Below are 21,403 nucleotides of genomic sequence, written 5' to 3'. Positions count from 1 at the left end.
GTTTCCTCAGTGTTCCTAAGTAAAGCTGGACCAAACATGCATAGTTAAACTGCAAACCACTTAGTTTCAGGGTTTTATTTTAAAACTGGAAATCTGGCCATGTTTGTGACAGTGCAGTGAATCTATGCTCAGTTTTGGGCAAACCTGAGCCAATGTATAGTTTTGGGTGGAAGCTGTATAAAACTCAGTAGGTTTAACCTCACTTCAACGTGAACCGGATGATTCTAGATGAATTTCACTTTGTAATCCAGGGATCATTGTTTGAACCCAAAACACAGAGCAAGACAGCCAACCTTGCCTGTGTTATCTCATAAGATTGGTTGAAATTGATTCATTTCCACAAAACACAAGCTTTTAACAGATTGACATTTTCCAATGGAAAAACATTCAATTAGAACATTTCCAACCAGCTTTAGTATTTGCAGTGGTACAGATTACACCTGTCTGAAATTGGGGTAAATTCCACTCTGCCTTCCTTGCCTACCATATGCTTTGCACTGGCAGTTGCTAGCCACTGATGGCTGGAACTGAGATAAATCCCCCAGGCAGATAAGACCTGAAATGGTATAGTATAAGAAAGATAGCTAATTTTAAATTCTCCCATTCTAAAGAAACTAACATCCAGAAAATGAGTGTCAGAGCATAACTGTTTCCAAGATTTTTGTTTAAAAATTAGACACAGTGTGCTCTGTTATGCATTTGCAGTGGAGTCTGTTAAAATCAAGTCAATCTGAGATGCTGACTAATTCCAGAAGGTGATGTGCATCTTATGTTCAAATTTACAGATCAAAACCCCTTGTTGACTTTTAGACAATATTAAAGGGTTGATGAAAATCCATCAAAATTCCATGTTCTGATAGCAACATCAGCTGTTTTCTGAAATTTTCAATTTTTTAATTCAGTGCTAAAATGAAATCTATTCCATTTGTCCCCAAGGCTTGTTATATGGAAGGATTATAATATAATATAATTATTATATTAGATTCAGTTCATTAGTCACTTTTTTAAAATATTACAGTAGCACTCAGAGACCCCACCTAAGATTAGGGCACCATTGTGCTAGGCACTATATTAACAGAGTAAGAGACATTACCTGCCTTGAGGAACTTAGTCTAAATATACAAAACAGAAAAAGTGTGGGAGTAAGGAAGTATTATTATCTCCTACTTAACATGCCAGCAGCTGGGTAAAAAAATATATTTAGTGTCCCTCTTTTTCTCTTTACCATTCATTAAAGAAGTATTAGAGTGAACTATGAAATAATTGTGTTTCACTGCTACTGGGAAGGAATGCAGAAAAGACCCATAACAACTGGGATGTGCAAATTAAAAAATCTGTTGACAATTAAGATTATAGAAGCTATGAGGACCGGGTTTAGAAATTTCCCAAAATTTGGGCATAGGGAGAGGAGAATAGGTCGATGAATTCTCTTGGTAAAGGAAGTAGCAAATACTCTCATCAAGTATTAAATTAACAGCACCTAAAGAGACACTTTTCTGCTCTGTGTCTGATTATTTCAAACCAAAACTTGGAACGAGAGGCCAAACCTGGTAACATACCATCCTCCTGTCTGAGACCTCTGCACTGAATTCAGCTAAAGTGCTAGTAACATTGCAATTGGTTTTAACTCACTTATTTCCCCTTGTGTTTTCCTAAGAGGCCTGTACTTCGGTGTTCAGTTCTTTACAGACCTAGTAAAGAGTGCAATCATCCTTTCTACTGCATGGAAGCTCTCTTTAATAGGTGCCTGAAGGGATTAGAAAGGCTGGGTGGGGTGTATATAAAGCCATAAAAATGAACTGCTATGTCTATTGAGCATTCTAGTCTCACAGCAAATACTCTACACCCATACTGTAAGCAGAAGCCTGTGGAACAGGTTTCTAAACTCTACTGAATACAATATTCAGGGTTAATTGGATATAGCAGTGGAACCTCCTGCTGAGAGGCAAAGGGGTGAAGAAATTTTCTCCTGCTTGCCAGCTTCTTTACCACATTCAGTTAGATCAAAAACTCACTTTACCTGCACATGGAAGACATTTTGTTATTTTGATAGCTATTCCACTTCACAGTGGGAATAGAAATGGCATATCCCCTTAATCACAAGCATGGCAACTGAGGATCAGCCTCTGTCCTGACAGGCTCAGCTGGGAATTGTACCCTGAGCATATAAGGCTATCTTTTGACTTCCAGGATGACATGGTGACCTCTCACAATACAGTCACAACTCATAGGTGCACAGAAGCTTCCTCTGTACTGCAAGTTTCACCTTTCCTACAGCTGCTCCTCCCCAACCCCCTCTCTAAGGCATAGGAAACACTTTTTAAAAAATCTTTATCCCACCTGTTGACATTTATTTGTGAACGAAATACCTGGAAAGAAAGTAAAGGGAGACCTGGAGCTCACAAGCCACTTTTGGTTTCCAACAGAGGGGATATGTTGCAGGGACTGCATGGGAAACCCATTAAGATTAAACATAAGGAGCCTGTATAGTCTGCTGGCCAGAGCAGAGGACTGAGGCTGGGAGATAAGCAGAAGCAGAAGTCCAGGCTCAGCCATTAATATGCTGTTTGACCATGGGCAAGTGATCAGTCCACCTTGTGCTGCAATTGTTGTTATTTATTGCTGCTACGTGCTCAGTGCTTTCCAAACACTTCCAGAGGACTGTCTCTGCTCCAAGGAGCTCATTGTCTAAGGAATGGCCTGGCTTTGAGTGAGATGTTCCCGCCTTATAGTTGTGACTTGGAGAGAATAACTCAGAGCTCCAGCACTAGATGTGGTCAGAAAATTTCAACCAAAACAAAGTTTTGATGAAACTTGGAAAATACTGTGAACTTTTTTTTTTTTTTCCTCTGCAAAAGAGGTTTCGGTCAGCTCTACCCTACTAGTATGGTCAATGAGGTACTGCTGGTAGAAGTGTGTGCTTTTGGAGGTGAGAGACCCAGGGTTCTAATCCCAGCTGCCCCAGTAGAAGAGGGAGATTTAATCATGAATGTGGCTGTCTAATTAGAGGCATGTGTATCTTTAATAACGCTTATGGATAAAACGAATAAATGGATATTGGAGATTAATACTTTCTATATTATTCATATATGAAATTTTGGAGCTCTATTCAACTCTAACTTGGCTGCTTCTCTCATATTTGTGAATTCAACTTGTTTAAACACTTCTGGATTGGGTTTATTATTTAATAGTTCCCATGACAGAAGTTTGGTGTGTGTTCCATTTCCCTTTTGACTTAGATCCTGATCCAAAATCAATTTATTTCAGTGTAGGTTTTTAGATCAAAACCTTGGTTAATCATTGTTTTAGTTTGGAGCCATTTTCCTTATAGAAAAGTTCTATGGAATTCAAAAGAGATGACACCAGTAGGATCTGTAGAAATTCAAGGGGGTTCTATAAAAGTTATTCAAAAAATCTTTTAGAACTTAATAACAAAGGAGAGCCTTTCTAATAATATTTTTAATCATCCCTTCAAATTTTGCAATTCTCTATTCTACAGAATGCTTAAGAACTATCCTATGGAAAGGTTCTCACTTTATTTTCCATAGAGCTTTTTCATACTGGACAGCCTTGTGTGTTTTCATTTTCCTATTTTCTCTCCTCAATCCCTTATGCAGGCAAGTTTTCAAAAGTGCTCAGGATTACCCTAACTCCGCTTCCATTGAAGTAAAGGGTAAGACTCCCACTGAAATCAACATGAGTTTTACCACTGAAGTCAATGGAAATAGTTATATCCATGGTAAGTGCTTTTGAAAATCCTAACCTAAAGTTCACTTTCTTGGTTCTCCCTAACCTTCGCATATGCTCTTTCAGAATATGCAGCCTCTGTTCACATAGCCTCAATTACAGCTCCCTGATCCAGAGACCAGTCTATGTTGGCCCCAGTGTGGTATGTTCCAGATGATCTCATCTTAGTAGAGGATCTGTACAGTGTAACTGAGCTCAATCACTACCATTGAATTACCTTGCCCCGACATACCTCCTGTGCCCAGGACGGCTAGCACAGGAGCTGACTTTGCACCAGCATGGAGTTGCCCTCCATTAGGGAAATTCTCCATCAGCCATTTACCACCAAAACTCAATCCTCGGTATGATTGCACAAGTTTATTTTTCTCTATCTTGCCTGTTCCTTTTCTATTTTTTGCATGCAGTCAAGTGAGAACTTACACAATGTCTGCTGCAAATTGTCTCATTCATTACATTCAGTGGGAAAAGAAACTATTCCAATTGCCCTGTACAACATAGGCCTGAATAAATCCCTGTTCGGAAATGTGTGCTTGATTTTCAGAAGGTGCTCCTAGAAGTGTTAGTGGCATTCCAAATGCTGCAGTGGATTTCTGCACCACAAACACCATTTTATATCCTTTACAAGTGTGCACATCTAACAGCGGACAATAAATCTATCTCACTAATTACACATCCAGGTTGTTATAACCATCATAAATCAAATACAGCTGGTAAAGTCATAAAATTATGTCAAATCATATTTCTAGTTTCTAAAAAGAAATAGGATTATTTGCCAGTCTCTCAAAGAAGCTGCAATGTTAAAAGTCATATGCAGAAACAGTTGTCAAATAGGTTATCCACCTTTAATTAGGTAATGATATTGTCTTTTTCTCTCTGCTCTTTAAAAATGCTTGACATTATGTAACTCAGTCATTTGAACAAGAGTTTATAATAGGAAATCTGCCATACAAATAAATGAGGTATAGGCACTATTATTATTAAGTACCTGCTATTTCAGAATTCCTTAGCAGCCAAGGTAGGTGTATTTCAAAGCTTCCTCTATTAATTAAAATTGGGTTTGCTAAATAAATGCCATCATCAGCTTAAATGCCAGATTTTCAAAGGTATTTATGTACCCTAAAGATGCCAACTGGGGCTAGTAGGCCCTAGGCACATTTAAGAATCCTATTATGTGCCTAAATACCTTTAAAAATCTAGCCTTAAGTGGCCATCTAGGATCGTTAGTGGGAAGACGCAATGCTACACTTGGAATGAACTTGAGTTAAGCAATATAAAAAGTCTCTTAAAAAAAAGAAATCATTTGTCTGAGATTCTTATGAAAACAATAGACCAGCAGAAAATATTACTGTGTGCAGGCTAGAGTTACTATTTTCTGGCTGCTGGATAAGTTATTTCTCCTAGGAGAAAGGCCTTGAAAGAACAACAGCTCAGTGTCCTATCTAGCAGCAACTGAACAATGCAAGCTTTTGAAGAAGAGGGGCTACATACAATATAAAGGGAAACTAAATTAAATTTTCACATGTTTGAGGGAAATACCACTGGACTTATTTATAACAAAATCTGTCTGAACAAAACGGGCAGCATCTGTTAGAAAAGCTGCCTTATTAACTGCCCCCACAATTCCCAATGCAATTTTGCTTGACAAACAATAATGTTAAAAAAATATGAATAAAATGTTACCTTCCCGTATCTGGATGCAAAGGTTCCCGTGAGTAAGGAGTGAAAAATAATTATCGTCTCATCCAAATCCCACACAAACACCCGCTGTGATGAAAGACAAGGGAGAGGGAAAGAGACAAATACAGTCACACGTTAAGCATGTTCATGAGTGCATTTAATTAGGAAAAAATATTACCTGGCTACAACTTCTTTAAGGTAACAAAACCACTTTAAGCATTGATCATAGATGCCTTTTTAAGGTTGGTAAAAAAACAAACAAAAAAAACCCAAACTCTGCTCTCCGATTCTGTATCTGCTCTGACAATCTGCTATCCCAATATGCATAGAAATCCCAGTAGGATATTATGTCAGGAGAGCAAAATAACAAAATCCAAAGCTGCCTTAAAAGCCAGAGTGCAGAATTTTGCCTATGACGATTACACTGAGACAATAATCATTTTTCTTTTAAAACTACATCAGCTGTGGTGGCTATAGGTCTCAAACATCTTGCCTACGTTTTGGCGCATATCATTCTCTAGTCTAACAATGGATTATTTGGAAATCAACGTAACAATCTCTCTTGGCTGGATTTACTATCAAAAGGAATTAATATTATTACCTCAATCTCATTGTCAACTGTAGGGGAAGGATCGTTGCTTCTTTTTGATCGGCCTCGTAACTTTCCATCAGACCCTCGGTGTTGCCTGTCTGTTTCTGTATCTTTTACTGGTGTGGTTGCATATTCCCCTATTGAGAGAAAAAGGGATCCCACTGAAAGCCTAAATTTTGCAGTGTATTTCTTTTCACATGTGGTTGTTGCAATACTTTTATGTTATCCAAGAAGTATCTTTTAGCAAAGGCGTGACAACTACTTTGGTATTTGGTACTTAGTTATTGCACAAGTCACTTTAGAAAAAAAGTTTGTTCCAAAGGTTTGTGTTTGGGTGGGTCAAACAATAGAAACATTTCACAAACATTTAAGAAAATATATTTTCAAGTTAAAAAATCCCAAAACATCAGATTTCATTTTTGTGTGTGAAAATTTTCACACTTTTTAAAATCAGGTGGGTTTTTTTTTTTGGTATTCTGGGGTCTCCTTTCTCCCTTTTTCTCTTTTCTATTGGAAATGGAGAAGTAAAAAAAGCAAAATTTCAAAACACGATTTTTTTCCAGTGAATTTTCATGATTAAAAAGGGCCATTTTTCAACAACAAAAAATAGTTTATAAAACCCAGCTCTAGAATATTCCCAAATACATGTGTGTTTTAATCCAGTTTAGCTGTTTATCAGAGGACAGAAGGTACAGCAGTTTAGAAACACTTGAGAAGAATAAACAAGAGGTGAAGGTCACTGTGTAAAGTATCAATTGATAGGATTCACTTTCATAAAACTCTCTAGATATCACTTACGTTAAATTACAAATCCTTTTCAAACATTTTTCTTTTCACCTTGCTAACTTGTGGCCTCTCAACCCTCCTGATACAGACGCACTCTTCTTAAGGAGAGTTTGGGTTGTTCCTAACAAGCCTCTTTGAAATCACCGTTTCTCAAGTAGGCTGAGATAAGATCTAAGGAATAGAAAATCCTCCAACTGCTTTTAGAGCAATCTGCGATCACTTTTTAAAAGCAATATTAGTTTATTTTTCTTTTTGAACAACCACAGATGTTCGGATTTGTTCCATAAGTCAGCAGACCATACAATGGGCGTATATTGTGATCATCCACAAATTACGTGGTATTTTATATAAATGTTATTGCATGCCAATGAAAACTTTAGTAGAAAAGTGACATCTGAAAGCTGTATTCAGACAGTACATAGAAGGATAATGATCTGTCAGTAATTCCATAGACCGCCTGAGCCCTTGGAGTCTGAAAAGTAAGCACTCCAGGAGAGCCGAGATAATTTCAAAGGTATTGATGCCATATGTGGAATTCATAATTGACATTTAACTCAACCTGTTTTCTCTTGATTTTTTTTAAAGAGAGAATCAGTTGAATTCCTTTTAACATACTTACGAAGTCGGATATTAACAATGAGTGGTTAGAAATTAGCTAAAAACTAGGAGGCTGCAAAGTTAGGAACTTTTTAGATTTTGGGTGTGTTTGGATATAGGATTTTGGGTTGGACTCATCACTAATAAAAACTATCTGTTAACACACTAGCCTGTTGTTTAAAAGTCATGATTAATAACATTTTCCCTTTCTATACCATTTTTTATTTGAAGGTGTGAGACCACTCACACCAGGAACACACTTGAGCTATAGGAAGCAATTAAGAAATACTCATGAAAAGAACATGGCTTATTCTCCTAGAGATTACATTTTCTAACTTGTTCTCTAAATTTGTGCCTGCAGTTGTAAAGTCATCATCCTTTGCCCCCACAAAGAAGATGTGCAAAATTGCAGGTGTAAGTAACAGAACTTTGCCATGAACTTTAATTTGTATTATTTGTGCCCACAGATGACTGAGCCTGTAAAACAGTGAATTGGTTTTAAATAATATAATGTATCCACTTACCAGACAGTGATTCTGTGCTTTGACTAGTGATGTTGTGTGAAGACTCTTGGAGAGAGTATGTGGATGTTGGGATGGCTGATGGACTGATGCTATTCGCTGATACATAAGGAGAGTTGTAGGAAGAGGTGTAATACTGAGAGTACTGGCTTTGAGGAAAGCTTGGATAGGACGAGTATTCCTTTGGGGGAAAAGAGACATAAGTAATCCTTCTGCATCACAGGCTTTTACTACACAGACAAGTGGGTAAGGTAATGCACGTGGCAGACACTTTCAAGAGTCATGGGATCTGAGCACACTTTTTCCAAAGAATCTTGTTCAAGTCACTTTGATAGGTATTTCTGCTTCGTCCATGTCTATTTCTGCTTCATTGGCATCAGCAGAATTTACAAGGAGACAGGAGTCATAACACGCCCTACCTTTTTCTGTGGGATTCATTGACCATGGCTGGCCCTTTCTGAGCACAGGGTGCAGCAATTTTATGCAGGGGAGTGATGTGAACTACTGTTTCAAAAGGGACTGAGATGAGACAGGTGGCCACTGTAAGCAGTTCTAAGCACAAGAGTAATTAAAAGAACAGGTGAAAAATGCAGAGGGGGGAAAATCACAAAAATATTTGCAATTTTCCTCTACCTATTATCAAAGTTTTTGATCAGCTGTAGAACAGGTTACAAAATGAAAAAAATAATACCCGGCTCTTATAGAGCGCTTTTCATCAGTAAATCTCTAAGCACTTTACAAAGGAGGGTACCATTATTATCCCCATTTTACAGATGGGGAAACTGAAGCACAGAGCTGACGTGATTTGCCCAAGTTTACCAAACAGGCCAGGCACAGAGCCAGGAATAGAGCCCAGGGCTCCTGAGTCCCAGTCTAGTGTTCTATCCACTAAATCACACAGAAATTTCTAGAAAATATTTTAAAGTGTTTTCCAAACCATTAGTTAGTGAATAACAAGGAGTCCGGTGGCACCTTAAAGACTAACAGATGTGCCACCGGACTTTAGGTGTCTTTAAGGTGCCACTGGACTCCTTGTTCTTCTTGTGGATACAGACTAACACAGCTACCCCCTGATAGTGAATGAATCCCTAAACAATCTCCCCTTCACAAAGATAAGTTAACTACATAAGAGGTGCAGATGATCTTTGTGGGTTCGGGGTGGGAGATTAATCCCAATACACCCCACTGGAACTCAATTCCTGGGAGAGAAACATTTTAAGCAATCTTAGGCCTGAAGTTAATGGGAAGTGTCCATTTACTGATTCAGTAGGAGTTGGATCAGGCCTATGACAAAAGTATCACAATAATAAGTCCCTTTGCTGGGTTCAGCATACAGCGCATTTCTAGGCTCTCAACTAAAGTTGCAGGGCTTCTCCGTGAGGGATGAGTGTACTGAATACTACTTACCACACTCTAGGATTTAATAAGACATATAAATTAATTAAATGGACAGCATCAAGGCCAGGAGGTCTAAAATAATACCTTCCAGCTGTGTTTTGCTTTTCAGGAGCACACATGCCCTTCATAGTTTCCTTCCATTCTGCCTAACTGCTCGTTCCCTGTGAGGAGGTGGGATATTGAAATACACAAGATTATTCCTCTCTGGGCACTTCAAAACATCATTTTTTTTGTTGCTGTTGTAAATTTCAGACCCTAGCATATTCACATCAATTGATCTGAATGGAGTGACAAAGTAGTCTGCATGCACTTATGGTACGGGGATGCAGGTACCAGTGACCTCTTAACATACTGACCACTGGGGTGGTTGCTGGTAGAGTGTTTGACTATTTATCACTGCTGTAGCCCTCATGTTGGGAGAGCTGATGAGGGAGCCATAATCAGGAAAAGCAGTTTAAAAACACCATACTTTTATTTTTAAATTAAACAATAGTTCTGCTTAGGGTATTTCAACCCTGAAAAAAACAAATCACAGGTTGAAGGTGGCCTACCAAAGGTTTGTTGTTGTTGTTTTTTTTAAACTTTGCCCATTTTTGCTTCCTCATACATACAATGAAAGACTGAAAGGTGGAATTTTTTTGTTTTAAGGATTTGTCAAAAAAAATTTTTTTTTAATTCAGAAATAGCAAGAATGTCTAACCTGATCTTCTCTGGCAGTTGTGCAGGACAGTGTAAGGGTCTCAGATGTATCTTGTGAGCTTTTACTCTTTAACTTAAGGGCTGGAATACTGAATTATTAACAAAGAGGCTTTCTCAGAAATGTTCATGCGACATTGATTTTAAATAGGTGTTAACTAAAAATCCCTCCCTCCCTCAACTAATAGTGTTTTAGGCTGATGTGATAATTCCACTAGTTCTCAGTCACCAGAGAGTCCTCAAGGGCAAACAGACCTGAGTTTCCAATACAAAATAAAGCTGAAAAGAAAACTAAGGCTTTTTTTGTTTTTTTTCTTAAGGTCTTTTTATCCCATCATTTTAAAAAAAAAAGGCACAAGCCCAATTATTTTTCCCTTTTGCAGGTCACCTTCAAACGTCAATCAGGTGCATGTCTATGGGCCTTTACAGACCATACTGTCTTTCAGCAGAATATGAAACAAAGAAACAACCCACTATTGTTTTCAGAAATACAAGAGCCTCAATCAACTCTTTGCAGGTAGGAAATTGGAATTTACTGTTCTTTGATCTGCAGGGTGACTTGCTAAGGACAAAGTCTTCATGTCTGGTCCAGCCAAACTGAGCAACTGGCTATTAACCAGCCTGAATGTTCTTATTGTGTGTGTGCCTTATATAATACACACACACACACACTATATGTACACACAGGTGGACACTCAAATAAGGAGGAGTTCAGATGGCTCAGATAGCTCACTATTCACCAGGGTCTGTGTATGACACTTTCAGATTGTTTATTCATATTTATTACCTAAAGCCAAGAGACCAGAGGAAAGGGTGCAAAGGGGGAGCTCTCTATAGATGATGGAAAGACACTGCTTTTAAGAAACCTATCATATGATATCATGGGCTCCCCATAAGAATTCTGAAATGCTTTCAACATTGCAACCCAATTACTGCCCAGGTCAGAAAACGCCAGTGGTGAGAGATACAGTTTTGGCAGGGCTCTGTTGCAAAGATCCCTGCTGAGCCATTGCTGTGCATATATGTATCCATTTATTTAAAACAAAAAAGGCCAGATGTTAGGTCAATCACCAGGTCAGGTATCCATGGATATAGATGGTGTCTGTGACTACATAGACTATTAGCCTCCTTAAATACATGTGAAAATGGTGGCAGTCTCTCTGACCTGGAAGATCTCTACGGGCAGGTCCAGACTAGAGCTTTAAATCGATTTTAAGAGCTCTAAATCGATTTAAAGCTGTAACCGTCCACACTACAGAGTGCATAAAATCGATTTTAAGGGTCCCTAAAATCGATTTTGGAACTCCATCTAAACGAGAGGAGTAACCCCAAAATCGATTTCTTAAAATCGATTTTATGATAGTGTGGACGGACACCGAAGTTAATGGCCTCCGGGACGTATCCCACAGTGCTCTAGTGGCCGCTCTACACAGGTAAAGGTACTCTTCTGCTGGCCAGGTAAACAGGAAAAGCCCCGGGAACTTTGAAATTCCATTTCCTGCTTGCACAGCGTGGTTTGCTCTCGCATTCCCCGGACCACCCAGCAAACCGCAGGGAAGGAGACCTGCTTGTTCGGGGAACGCGAGAGCAAACCGGGAAAGGAGACCAGCTTCGCCGCGGTTTGCTCTCGCGTTCCCCGAACCACCCTGCAAACAGCAGGGAAAGAGACCTGCTTGTTCGGGGAACGCAGAGCAAACCGGGGAAGGAGACCAGCTTCGCCGCGGTTTGCTCTCGCGTTCCCCGAACCACCCTGCAAACAGCAGGGAAAGAGACCTGCTTGTTCGGGGAACGCAGAGCAAACCGGGAAAGGAGACCAGCTTCGCCGCGGTTTGCTCTCGCGTTCCCCGGACCACCCAGCAAACCGCAGGGAAGGAGACCTGCTTGTTCGGGGAACGCAGAGCAAACCGGGAAAGGAGACCAGCTTCGCCGCGGTTTGCTCTCGCGTTCCCTGGACCACCCAGCAAACCGCAGGGAAGGAGACCTGCTTGTTCGGGGAACGCAGAGCAAACCGGGGAAGGAGACCAGCTTCGCCGCGGTTTGCTCTCGCGTTCCCCGGACCCCCCTGCAAACAGCAGGGAAGGAGACCTGCTTGTTCGGGGAACGCGAGAGCAAACGGGGGAAGGAGACCAGCTTCGCCGCGGTTTGCTCTCGCGTTCCCTGGACCACCCAGCAAACCGCAGGGAAGGAGACCTGCTTGTTCGGGGAACGCAGAGCAAACCGGGGAAGGAGACCAGCTTCGCCGCGGTTTGCTCTCGCGTTCCCCGAACCACCCAGCGCGAACTGACTGTGTGCAGTTTACAGGAAGGGGGGGGGGTGAAGCTGTACCCAGAACCACCCAGGACGGGGACTTTGATCCCATCATGCACTGGGCTAGTAACCCATAATTCCAAAGGGCAGGGACCCGTGCAGGAACTGTGGGATAGGTACCCAGAGTGCAACGCTCAAGCAAAAGATGGACGCCAGGGAAAATGAACGCTCAACATCGATGTAAGTACCTCTAGTGTGGATGCACAAAATCGATTTTATAAAACCTGCTTTATAAAATCGATTTTAAGCACATCGATTTTAGGCTGTAGTCTGGACGTGGGCTAAGTCTTTAAAATAAGAGACATTGTAAATAACTACTGAGACTGTACCTGATGCACAGTGCTGAATCCTGCAGAATTGGTCAGGCCGTTGGCTCCTTGGTAAATCCCTGATGTGCCTGTGAAAAATAATATCATATTTACATATAACAGATTTCCTAAAATAAATGTAACAGAATATGCTTACATCGACAGTCACACAATGGTAGGAATAATGCATTTATCCTACAAAACAGTAGGTGGCAAGTCAAGAAAGCTAGGGAATTGCTTCTAATGCCAAGGTCTGGGCCACTGCTGAATTCAAAAGTAACTGCAAAATCCATTTAAAAAATATGTAATGGAGCCAGGAAGTAGCCGCACGCTGAAGCTGGAAAACTTGGTTGAAAACAAGCTTGCAACATGGGTCCTTGTGTAACATGATTTGTACTTTTCAAGATACATCAGCACAGAACTTTCCAAACGACTCCCTAAACTGTGCCTCTAAAATTTACAACTTTTCATCCACATAAATACCTGCAATTGTACATCACATCAGTTGTTTGTGCAAACAAAGACTTCATGTGCAAGCCATATGCCCCACAAATATATGTCTTGGTAAACCAAGTACACATGAAGTTTGAAAATTTGGATTTATATGCCTCTTTTCAGGGTTAGAATTTCATAGTCAAGGTTCCTGGGCAAGCAGTGACTGGAAGCATTGGCCCTGCTTAGTCCTGGTGTTATTAAGAAGAGGGATGGATACCTCATATCACTCCATGGGCAAGTTTGTAGAAATTTTGGTGGTGCCCAGAACCTACCCCCCCCACAGTCTGCCCCCCCCAACTCCACCCCCTCAAACTCCGCCTCCACCTGCCTAAGGCTCTGGGTGGGGTTTCAGAGGGGAGGTCTGGGGTGCAGGTCCTGGGCTGGGGATTAGGGTGCAGGAGGGGTGCAGGCTTTGGGAAGGAGTTTGGGTGCTGGGTGCAGGCTCTGGGCTAGGGCAGGGGGTGGGTGTGCAGGAAGGGGTGAGGGGTGCAGGCTTTGGGACAGAGTTTGGGTGCAGGCTCGGCTGGGGGGCGTGTAGGAAGGGGAGGTGGTGCACTCTGGGGCAGAGGATCAGGCTGCAGGGGAATGAGGGTTGGGGCTGAGGATGAGGGGATCATGATGCGGGGGGGCTCAGAGCTGGGGCAGAGGCTCAGGGTGCAGGGGATGAGGGCCCTGGCTGGGGATGAGGATTAGGATGCAGGGGGATAAGGGCTCTGTCTGGGAATGAGGATTAGGGTGCAGGGGGATGAGGGTTGGGGCTGAGGATGAGGGTTTGGGGCGTTGGAGAGGCTCAGGGCTAGGGCAGAAGAGCAGGGTAAGGGCAGCCTGCCTTGCCATTAGCGGATGGCAGGTGCTAGGACCCTGGGGCAGCAGACAGCAGTTCTGCCAGGAGCCGATCTGCGAGCAGGCAGGGACGCGGCGGAGGGGGGGACGCAGGGGGAGCGGTGGAAGGTGGAGGCCGGGACCTGCTCCAGTCAGGGACGCGGCGGGATGGGGTGGTGGGGGGAGACCCGCGGGGGCCGGGGCTGGGGCCAGGACCCACTCCAGGCAGGGACATGGCGGGGCAGTGGGGGGAGACCCGCGCGGGCCGGGGCCCGATCCAGGCAGGGCCGGGGGAGAGACCCAGCTCCAAATGTTGCTGGAGCAGGGCACTCGGCCCTGAATATTCCTGGAGCCCGGGCACCTCGAGCCCATATAACTTGCCGCCTATGTATCACTCTTGCAGTTTCCTCTGGTTGATATTTGCATCTGCTGCTGGGAGCGGGGGGAAAGAACTACTGCATCTCTGTGTGGCAATGGAAGGGGGGGAAGGAGAAGGGGAGGACTGAGAATTCAGCACGAAGACAGGAGGGGGAAATTGGGCGTGGTGCAGAAACAGAATATCCTGAAGCTTCCCATCCCCTAGATTCTGCCCTCCTGGAAATGTCTAGAATGTTATTTTAACTGCAGTCTACAAAGTTTCAGCTTCAGGAGCTCCCTCTTCAAATGATTGGAGAACTACATCCTGAAAGCTCTTCTTCCTTCAGTTTGTGTGGTACAACAATAGCTCAGAACCATGTGGTTTGTCCCCTAATTTGTGAAGCAGTGCTAGCTCCCAGAGCTGGTCCCAATTCTGCTTGTAAGCTACCCTCCTATCTAACACAGAGGGACAATCTAAAGAACATATAGTGCTCCATCTTGATAGAAACCTCCAGAAAGCATTACCTTTTGTGACTCATTATCTTCATATTAGTGATGAGGGCAGCTGTGATCTGCAAGCTAGATGTTATTTTGCTCCTGGCAGCTTGTCACTGGTCCTTGGCTGGACATCATTTAATCACCCTTTTGTTTTATTAGGCTAGAACCTGAGGACCCTAATTGCAGATACATATAAGAGCCTCTTACTCTGGCTAGTGCCATGTGAATTGCTCTCTCTCTCTCTCACTCTCAAACTGTTAGGATCTTTCTGCCCAGTGCTGCCCTAACCAGAAGTTGTAAACAAATGCCTCTCAATGTCTTCACGTGGTGTTCCTTCTCCAAAGATTGGCTTGTTTGTTTTTATTTTAAGACCCTAGATTAGCTGAGGAATGGACAGCTGAACAAACTGCAGCCCGCCAAGTGCAGTCACAAAGGCACATGCAGTGAGAAATAAATCTCATGCCAAAAAGAAACAAAGAGGAGGATCCGCATCCAGAACTAATTTGTCGCCACATGTAGCCTTTAAAAGCCTTAAAAAAAAAGTGGGTGGAGAGGGGAGGGAGGATGAGCTGATCAAGAGCTAAAGTTTTCTTCCAGGGCAGCCCACTGTAGAATGCCAGACTCTGCCATTTCTTCATCTGGGGACCATCCCACATTATTACACACACAACAGAGGATTCGGATGCCAGAGAAACACCTCAAAAAGAACCTGCAGATATTAACAGTTTTTTTTTGTTTTCTGGTGAAACATGTCTACCCCTACACAGAAAGGATGTCAGTGGGTAAATCAAAATCTAAGAGATTAATAGGCCAGGCCTGGTTTTCAAACAAGCAGTGCCAGTCATTTCATGGGTCCCTGGATACACTCAGTGGTCCTGATCCTCAGTTTGTGTAAATGCTTCAATATTCACTGAAGTCCACTGCTGAGGATCTGAAGCAGAGGGTCATGCCCTGGTGGCATTAGAAGAGGAAGTGTCACTTGAGCAGATTTCACCTGCTACTAGTGGTTCTCGAGGACATGGCAACTCACTGCCCAATCCCACCCTCCCAAAATGGTCAAGCCAGCCCTTCTGTAGCAGCCTGGAAGAGCATTTCTATACTACAGCGCCCTCAGCTAGACATTCATCCCACGCTCAGTTTTGTCATTGCTTCTTTGCACATTTTTTAAAAAGTGTCTTAATATTAAAAACAGGATGAATAGATTCCCAGAGTAACTAAGCATCTCTGAACAGAGTATGAAGGAGAGTAATAGAGCCCCAATGCTTACAGGCAAATACAACTTTCACAGAACACAAAACAGCTCTTGTACACCAGAGCTCAAAACAATACAAGAGGGAATTTTTGATTTTCCTCAACTGTCAGTTTAAAACAATCCATCATCCTTTATTAAAGCTGTCAGGAGGGGGATGAGTTAGCTCGAGGGACTTATACTCTATATGTAAATTGTTTATTGCTGTGCTACTTGCAGATGATACTGTACTTCCTGTTTTCCAAACGATTAGAGGTAATTATATATAAGTCAAAAATGTAATATGGGAATGAACTTGCATTGAACTTTGCACCTGCTGTGTAACCAAAGTGTGTGTTTGTGTGTGTATGTGGAGGGGGATTGCAGGAGTAGTGTGTGGGAGGGTTGAGCTTCATAGCTTCCTATCAAATTCAAGACCAGATTCTACACTATGGATTAAACTACTGCAAAAACAGCATAGTGCAAAAAGAAAACTGTTGGAGCATTAATGTCTCTTTGAGGAAATCTATGCTCAAAACCAAAAAAATATTCTGCACACAAAAGTAACGTAACAACCTCTCTCCCAGATGTGTACAATGCTGCTCCTTCTCCCATGGGATTTTAAAAGGCAAAACTTGAAAGAAAAAAAATACTTTCTAATGCTGTAATTTTATCCTTCAGTGAATTTAGGGAAGGCAGAAAGTTGCTAGATTGACAAACCTGGAGAAATGAATGCAGGGTAGAGGCAATGGATGCTTCCCACATACAGACACTGTCTTCCCTCAGTGTGTCCCCACAGTGACTAGAAGCATCCACCTTTTGGAGAAAGGCGTTCAGTCTCCATTGACCATTAAATACTCAGCCTCTTTGCTGAGACTGCCAAAAAGGGCAGTTACCGCCAATTGTGAGAGAGGCAGAACTGACACCTGTCTACTGGGAACTGGACCAAGACACATCTCATTGCACTTATGCCAGCTAACAGATTTTCCCTGGGTGATGTCTTTCACTCAGTGGGCTGGATATGAACCAGTGAATTAGCTCGGTATTCCATTCCTACACTCTTGAGCATCATTGTCTTAATTAGACCAAAGTTAACCATCCTGCTCCCTCTCCTATCATGTGTATCACACTGTATGGGTAAAGCACCCAATGGGTGCTCTGCAAATGCCCACTGAGCAGGTCCTTCTCCTGACATCCTGCAACTATGGCTGCAGAAAGAGCTGGTTCCATCAGTAGATACACCTGGCAATGCTCTTGTGACTAGTGCTAACAAAAAAAAAAAAAATCAAAATTTCCATTCCGCTGATTCGCAATAAAGACTTGAAATATCAAAAATATTTATGGAATAGAAAGTTCTCAAAGATTTGGATAAAAACAGGTAGACACATTGCATTTCAGCTTGGTTCAAGATTACTCTGTGTTCTTCTGAGCTGCCATGGTGTCTCATGGGAGCTGTAGTTCAAGTGGCTCCTGCTCCCATTCTCCTCTATGGGCGGGCTCCCTGGCCAGACTACATGTCCCATAATTTTTTTTGATAGTTTTCTTTCTGGTTAAACTGTTGTGCTGCATCACGGAAGATGTAGTCTGGCCAGAGAGCCCAGCCCATCGAGGAGACAAAGGGCAGTGGGCACAAGGCACTGCAGCAGTTCAGAAGAACACAAACTAATGGTGACCCAACCCCAAATATTTTGTTTCAGTTTTTCCTGACTGAAAACTGAAAAAGTTCAATAAAATCAAAAAAGTCTGCCACAGACAGTTTTGATTTTGTGGAAACTTCATTTCCACAAAAAAAAAAAGAAAAAAGGGGAGGGGGAATTTTCAACAAGTTCCAATAGTGACACTGTCAAATGACACCCCTTCACTAAGCCATTATCAAGCACCTCCCTTCCCTTCCTGTTGTTCTCTGCCACCTGTCCATTCACGTCAAACTCTTTCCCAGATGGTAGGATGTGCTTCAATAACCAGCGATGGGCTTGAGCAGCTTCTGAAAAGTTTGGGGGGTGGGGACAGAGAAAGGGGAGGTCCCTGAAGTCCTTGGGATGTGTCTGTCACGGAGTTCCCGGGCGATGCTCTGGAACTGCTCCCCACCAAGCCAGTCAGGACTTTGGGGAGCCTCCTCTCCCTTGGAGCAGACTTGTTCAGGGCAAGAAGCTCACACAGCTTCACCTCCTGGGTCTCTCCTTGGAGCATTCAGCATCCTCTGCCCCTCCGTGCGCTTCCCACAGTGAGTCCACCCCAGCGGGGTCCTGGGGAAGCCACCGGGTCCTGCACCCCCACTTTGCAGTCAGACGTGACTCTTAGCCAGCCAGTAAAACAGAGGTTTATTCGATGACAGGAACAGGGTCTAAAACAGAGCTTGTAGATACAGCGAACCGGACCCCTCGGCTGGGTCCATTCTGGGGGGCAGTGAGCCAGACCCCCAGGTCTGCCCTCCACCCTTGACCCCAGCCAGCTCCAGACTAACAACTCCTCCCAGCCCCTCCTCTCTGCTCAGCCCCTTTCCCGGGCCAGGAGGTCACCTGATCCCTTTGTCTCCAACACCTTCAGCTGGCACCTTTGCAGAGGAGGGGCCCAGGCCATCAGTTGCTAGGAGACAGAGTGTCAGGCATTTAGGTGCACTGGCCCTTGCTCTGCCAGGTACTTAAGAACTGCCATGGGGACACTGAGGCACCAACACAGTATTCAGAGCAAACATTAAGAACATTCCCAGTTCGTCACATCTCTCCCCCCTTCGAGACCGAACTGAGCGAGGTCACTCCAGCCAGTGACCTGGGGAAGTTCGAACCCACCAAGGTTCCCATGGATGCCCCAGCATCTCTCCCATTCCTTGGTGTGAGTTACACCAGGACAGTCCAGTCTCACGCCCTCCCTTAGGTCAAGTGTGCTTGATGGCACTTGCAGGCCGCATGTGGGAAGGTTTATGCAGCCCACACCCTTTGCCACCCCAATACCCCTGGGGTTCAAGCTGGGATTGGGTCTTTTCCCAGCCCTCTGGTCTGTGATTCGGGCTCCCTTGGTTAAGAGCCCCCATCTTGGCCTTTGCCAGCTCTGGGCTTGAGCAGCCGCTTCCCACTTTGTGGCCCAGACACAACACCTCTGCCATCCCCTCTTGCACTTTCCAGCTTTTACCGTCAGTCCTACCTCCTTGAGGCAGCCCAGCCCCCTCTTCACCTGGGACACCTGTTCCTCCCAGGTCTGGCTAAAGATGCACATGTTATCAGTGTCTGCCAGGGCCAAGTTCTCCATCCCTCTCAGCTTGTCTAGAATCTCCCCAGGCCTAGGCATGGGGTCGGCATCGGACACTGTGATGGCTTTAAGCTTTCGATAGCCCCCATAAAACCAGATCATCCCGTCTCCCTTGGGGATCAGCCCCATGGGTGAGGCCCATGGGCTGTAAAACGGCTGGATCCCATCTAAAGCCAGGATGTTCCTGACCTCTCTCTCCAGGATGTGTGTTGCTTTCCCAATGACTCTGAATGGGGAACACCTGATGAAGAGATCCCCCCGGGGGTCTTCCCCCTTCTCCATCCAATCCTCCCTCTTCAGGTCCAGGGGTCCCCTCACTCTCCTCCCATCCAGCAGCTCAAATGGGAAGAGCCCTGTGGATTCCTGGAGCACCACCAGCTGCCTCCCAATTCCCCCCCAGTTCTACTTCCCCTTGGGGAGCCCATTCCCGGTACAGGAATCCCTCCTCCTGCAGGACTCTGTCCCTGCAGCCTTCCCCAAGGAGGTTTGCAGCGCTGTGGCCAGCAAGTTCCCTCAGCTTCTCCAAGGAGGGATCCTTTTGCAGCTCGGTCTGGGATTCAGCAGCTGGGGCAGGGAGTGGGACCTGCTCCCTCTCACTGGCTGAACCTGGGGTCACAGCCCTCCTGAGCCCTGTCCCTGGTAGCTCCCTCCCTGCTGTGTAATCACTTCCCAGCAGCACGTCTGGACCAGGCAAACCTGTTTGGCAGCTGACCTGCCCTGCCTGGGTGTCCCCCCACTCAGCTGGGGTCTCAGCTCCCCCCATGCTCAGCACTGCCCTTGCTGTCCCAGTGGGGGCAGGCTGCGAGCTCTCTGCTCTGGTCACAGCATCAGAGCCAGCGTGAGCCCCGTCTCCGGTGTGCAGGGGGGCAGGGAGCATCTCTCCCTCCCACTCAGCCCCAGGGGGCTGGTTACAGGTAGGCAGGTGTCCTGAGCCCAGCAGCCCCTCCCCCCTGCCAGCCAGGTCATTTGCATTTTCACTGACCATTTCCATCCTAGCCAATTGGTTCCCTGGATTTGAATTCAAACCCTCGGCCGTTACAGGAGCGGGGCCTGGATCCTGTCCCAAGGGGAGACAGTCACCCCGCAACAGGGCCTCCCAGCCGATATCCTGGAGAACCCCAACTACCAGCCAGCCCGACCCCTCCTGGGTCTGCACAGGGATCTGGGCCATAGGCAGGGCGAGGGGCTTCACCCCAGGGAACTTCACCCAGGTCCCACAGTCCCTCAGCATCTGGGGCTGCACCAACACAGTTCTCTCTGTCCCAGGGTCTCGCCCCCGCAGGCGTGTTTCCCCACTGACCCCTGGGCAGCCCCCTATGTCTCTGCTCCACTATCGTCAGTCCATGCTGCTGCTGCTTCTCCTGCAGCTTTTCCTCGGGCTCTTGCTTTCTCTCATGGTCCTCTCGCTCTCTCGGGCTCTGCTCCCATCCCATCCGTCTCCGATCCCCTGATGGGGAACCTGATCGTGAAGACCCTCGTATGGTTGGGGACCAGACTCCTGGGGATGCCTGGCTGATGCTCCAGCTGCTCTCAGATCCTCTTGTAGCCTCATCTGGGCCAGGAATCTGCTCCTCAGAGCGGTCCTTCTCCTCCAACTGCACGATTAACTGTGCCTTGGTGAATTTCCCCATGCGTAACGCTCTGTTTGTGCACAGGATCACAATGTCCTTCTCAAGGAGATGGTGATAGGCCATCACTTCACCGTTCCCAAGTGGCTCTGGACTCACAGGCCTGTGTGCTCTTGGCTCCCCCATGGTTTCCAGGAAGAATCCCTGGTGTGCCAGCCCTTCTTGTGATCACCACCTCTTTGCCAGGGTCGAGCTGCAGACTCCTCCGCCCCTGGGACTGCTCCTGCAATCCCCAGGGGAACCCTGCTACTGCAAAAATCCTTCTCTCTCCCAGGGTCGAGCGGCAAGCTCCTCCGCCCCTGAGACTGCTCGCTGCAGTCCTCAGGGGGACCCCGTTACTCCAACAGTCCTTCTCGCTGGTCACACACTCCCAGAGGTTAACCGCCCCCTGAAACCGTCCCTCTCTGAGCCTTCAGTACGCCTGGTCCTCATTATCCCTCCTCTGTTTTACTGCTCCCCAGTCACTTACTGCAAGCAGCGCCATTCACGGGGTGCAGTAC

General features: G+C 44.9%; 1 protein-coding gene across 8 annotated transcripts in view; it reads right to left on the bottom strand.

Moving 5' to 3' along the window:
- The window catches only part of EYA2 (EYA transcriptional coactivator and phosphatase 2), a 155,366-nt gene that overhangs the window by 49,312 nt on the left and 84,651 nt on the right, over positions 1 to 21,403 (bottom strand). For all 8 annotated transcript variants that reach the window (XM_050917375.1, XM_050917378.1, XM_050917372.1 and 5 more), the window contains 4 exons: positions 12,651 to 12,718; positions 7,924 to 8,101; positions 6,026 to 6,153; positions 5,428 to 5,511 (listed from right to left, as the gene is read on the bottom strand). In XM_050917375.1, the coding sequence (XP_050773332.1) occupies positions 5,428 to 5,511; positions 6,026 to 6,153; positions 7,924 to 8,101; positions 12,651 to 12,718 (458 nt within the window). The remainder of the gene's footprint in view (positions 1 to 5,427; positions 5,512 to 6,025; positions 6,154 to 7,923; positions 8,102 to 12,650; positions 12,719 to 21,403) is intronic.

Source organism: Gopherus flavomarginatus, chromosome 11 (genome assembly GCF_025201925.1).
Source record: "Gopherus flavomarginatus isolate rGopFla2 chromosome 11, rGopFla2.mat.asm, whole genome shotgun sequence".
In the NCBI taxonomy this organism is placed as follows: domain Eukaryota; kingdom Metazoa; phylum Chordata; order Testudines; family Testudinidae; genus Gopherus; species Gopherus flavomarginatus.
This window is presented reverse-complemented; position numbering and strand designations above follow the sequence as displayed.